The sequence below is a fragment of the Bison bison genome, unplaced genomic scaffold (assembly GCF_000754665.1).
Source record: "Bison bison bison isolate TAMUID 2011002044 unplaced genomic scaffold, Bison_UMD1.0 scf7180017864038, whole genome shotgun sequence".
Lineage (NCBI taxonomy): Eukaryota > Metazoa > Chordata > Mammalia > Artiodactyla > Bovidae > Bison > Bison bison.
This window is the reverse complement of record NW_011494610.1, coordinates 993,361-997,412: the sequence shown is the minus strand read 5'-3', so window position 1 is coordinate 997,412 and position 4,052 is coordinate 993,361. Positions and strand designations below refer to the sequence as shown.

The window sequence follows — 4,052 nt, the reverse complement described above, 5'->3', positions numbered from 1 at the left end:
CGACTCTTTGCGACCCCATGAATCGCAGCACGCCAGGCCTCCCTGTCCCTCACCAACTCCCAGAGTTCACTCAGACTCACGTCCATCGAGTCAGTGATGCCATCCAGCCATCTCATCCTCTGTCATCCCCTTCTCCTCCTGCCCCCAATCCCTCCCAGCATCAGAGTCTTTTCCAATGAGTCAACTCTTCACATGAGGTGGCCAAAGTACTGGAGTTTCAGCTTTAGCATCATTCCTTCCAAAGAAATCCCAGGGCTGATTCTTCAGAATGGACTGGTTGGATCTCCTTGCAGTCCAAGGGACTCTCAAGAGTCTTCTCCAACACCACAGTTCGAAAGCATCAATTCTTTGGTGCTCAGCCTTCTTCACAGTCCAACTCTCACATCCATACCAAACCACAGGAAAAACCATAGCCTTGACTAGATGGACCTTTGTTGGCAAAGTAATGTCTCTGCTTTTGAATATGCTATCTAGGTTGGTCATAACTTTCCTTCCAAGGAGTAAGCGTCTTAATTTCATGGCTACAGTCACCATCTATAGTGATTTTGGAGCCCAGAAAAATAAAGTCTGACATTATGAGGCCTTTAAAGAGATTTTTCAAGGGTTTTCTATGGAGACTTCAACCTGAAACATTTCATTTCTACCATAACACCCTCCTTTAAGATCTGATCCTTCTGTATATCAGCGAAATCAGGAAGAAAGGACCTCATAGAAGCGAGAAAGGAGGAGAAAGAGGGGTCACCGTCCTGCCAGCTCTGTCTTCCCCTCTCATGCTGCACCAGTGGCCTCAGGCACCTCTTGGCACCCCTGGGGGCTATAAGGAACAGTTTGACAACCACTACTCAAGGCAGTTTCTTGAGTGTCCCACCACTGCTGGTATCTCGTGACTTGATGCCACTAATAGCCAATGGCAGGTCTGGGGCACTTACCTGGTACACAAGCATTTTTATAAGAGCTTTAGAGATTAGTTCCTTTTTCCCAACCATAACCCCTAAAGTGAAAGTTGTCCAGTCGTGTCCGAATCTTTGTGACCCCATGGACTGTACAGTTCCTGGAATTCTCCAGGCCAGAATACCGGAGTGGGTAGCCTTTCCCTTCTCCAGGGGATCTTTCCCAACCCAGGAATCAAACCCAGGTCTCCTGCATTGAAGGTGGATTCTTTACCAACTGAGCCACAAGGGAAGCCCTAATGTTGAAGAACAGCTGCCCAACGTGGGGCTCGAACTCACAATGCTGGGATCAGGAGTCCCACACTCTACCAGCTGAACTAGCTGGGTGGGTCTGTAACCCCGAGGATAAGCACTATCGCATCTCAGTTCACAGATAAGGACCTGAGGCACAGAAAGGTTTAGTTACTTGTCAAGGAAGACACAGCAGAGTGGATGAAGGTGGGGGAACAAGCCTAATCTGATTCCAGAGCCCTTTCTCCTCACCTCCTGGGCATGCCGCCTCTGCCCTTGCAAGTTGCTGGTCCTGGAGTCCCTGGGAAAACCTTGTGGCTATGTGTTTCCATGGAAACAGAGCTTCTGATTCCTAAGGGAACAGGAAAGAGCAGGTGAAGCCCCTTGAGTCCCCTCGAGAGCCCCTGGTCAGGAGCCGGGGGGGTCTCCTCTCTCTTGAAGCGGCCAGACCGCCCTTTGGCTATGGAAACCGAGCCAAGGCCCTGAGTGGCCGTGGGGAGGCTGGCTGGAAGCCTGGCACCCAGAGGCCCGGCTACAGGGAAGCTCTTGGCTCCTCATTCATCCAAGTCATTAATATTCCCTCTCTCCAGCCCTTCTCCATTTAATTACACACACTGCCGTCGGTCTCTTTGCCAGAGCCGTGGCCTCTGAGAAAAACTAGTGGCCCCATTTTTCCCTGCAGGGTTCCCTGTGCCAGAAGAGGGGCCGGGGTCTGGACTCTGCCATACACTATAATTTCTAGGTTATCAAACAGTGCGGATGTGAAAGAAGAACCTTACTTTTTATAAGGTCTCTTCTAGGGAATTATCTTTAAGCATTTATTATTCATTCCCTGAAGGTAACTTTTAAGTCATGGTGTAGGGACAAATAAAATAATTTATTTTATTTGTATCAAAACAGTATACTATATTCTAGAATCCACGATGAAACCTTAGTTTTGGATAAACAGCAAATTTTCTATTCAACAGAGAAGAAATGCATACCTGTTCTCTGATAAGCCGAAGTGTGTTAGTACCAAAAGATACTGCACTGATAAACGGGCTGTGGTAGACACACACTTGGCTAAGCGTTCGGGGTCTAACCCAACCCCGGCCTTGATCCGCTCCTAAGCCTACAACTGCTTTATCTTTGTCAACAAAACGACCTACAGGTGGCGCCCCTGTAGCCTTATTGCTATATTGCCGCGTGGCACCACCAGGGGGCAGCATCGAGCACAATTTTACATCCGTTTTCCCGCTTTGGGGTCTTAACGAAGGTGCATTGGATTCTGGGTTATTAAGGATACATTTGAAGCCTGGAGGGCAGAAGCGGGACAGTGTCATTATGAAATACCCGCAAGTAGAGCAATTCCTGGGGAAGTCAGCAGAGAGAGAGAGCTTGGAGATAATTCTGCGGCACTGATGGCAGGTGGAGTCTGGAGTCAGAGAGAGGACATCGACCTTGTCTTTACTGCCCTGGAGAGCTGTGGTCAGCTCTGGGCACTGCCCTTCATTAAGAGGTGCAGTGACAGTCTGGTGTGTCCACTGGAGAGTACGTGGTGACAGGGCGCTTTGCAGGAGAACGTTAGTATACTGACTCCGTGGCCCTGAGTGCAAAACACATCTTAGCCAGTATTTGGGGGACACTGAGCAAGTCACAAAAACTTCGCCAAGTTAGGATTCCTTCTCTGTAACACGCGAAGGAAGTGTTTACTTTGCCGAAAGGTTGGTGATTCTTATCTAATGAATAATGATACAAATAATAATGGCAGTGTTTGTGTACCATCATTGTAATAATCATCATAAATATCTTCATTGGTGGTCATCTTATTCATTGTGCTGGGCTTCCCTGGTGGCTTGGTGGTAAAGAATGTGCCTGCAGTGCAGGAGACATGGGTTCAATCCCTGAGTTGGGGAGATCCCCTGGAGAAGGAAATGGCAATCCACTCTGGTTTTCTTGCCTGGAGAATCCCATGGACAGAGGAGCCTGGTGGGCTACAGTCTGGGGTTGCAAAGAGTCAGACATGACTTAGCAACTGAGCGCTCACACATTCATTGTGTTGTATTTGACCTCTAGCTGATGTATGTTTTCTATTATATATGATATATATATATCATATATATTATATATTTAATATGTACTGATACATAATTATAAAAATTAATAATGAATATTTTGTATAAATATGTTAATATTTTTGGAAGTGATAGCTATCATTGGAGGAATGAGAAGATTTAACATGGATGTTCCAGTGCCCCTCTCCCACTCAAATTAGGGCTACCCAAACCAAATGAACTATTGGGAGAACCATATGGATTATTTGAAGGATCCAGGGGTTTGGGCCCTGGGCCTGTGGAGTATGGAGTAGACAGCAGCTCGGGAAGCAGAGAGGCTGAATGAATATGTGACCTTGGGCAGCTCACCTACCCTCTCTGAACCTCAGTCAACCTGTATGTGAAAGAGTGTAGTTGTCATCGCTGTAGCCAATCCTAAACCCCTCCCACTTGGCCCAGGCTCGGGGTGGCAGGCGGCGGTGGGCTGGTGTGAAGAGGTGCTCTTGCTTCCTCCCTCTGCAGGAGTCGGGGCTGTCGGCATGGATCGGCGGGCAGCTGCACCCCCTGGAGAGCGTGCCCCCGGTGCTGGCCGTACTGCTCATCACCGTGGTGGTCGCCTTCTTCACCGAGTTCGCCAGCAACACGGCCACCATCATCATCTTTCTGCCCGTCCTGGCGGAGCTGGTAAGGGTTCTTACACGGTCCTGGGATGGGAGAGCAACATCCCTCCCCAATACAGGTTCACCAGTCTCTTCCTTGATCCCGGGAGCTCCACGAGGGCCAGAATTGTCATCATTCTTGTCCAAAATGCATAAAAGTGTCAGAACCATGATTTTTT

The 4,052-nt window shown here is 48.5% G+C and overlaps 1 protein-coding gene across 2 annotated transcripts in view; it reads left to right on the top strand.

Annotated features, from left to right (window-relative positions):
• The window catches only part of SLC13A3 (solute carrier family 13 (sodium-dependent dicarboxylate transporter), member 3), an 86,162-nt gene that overhangs the window by 77,360 nt on the left and 4,750 nt on the right, over nt 1-4,052 (top strand). For both annotated transcript variants that reach the window (XM_010835053.1, XM_010835052.1), the window contains one exon: nt 3,737-3,898. In XM_010835053.1, the coding sequence (XP_010833355.1) occupies nt 3,737-3,898 (162 nt within the window). The remainder of the gene's footprint in view (nt 1-3,736; nt 3,899-4,052) is intronic.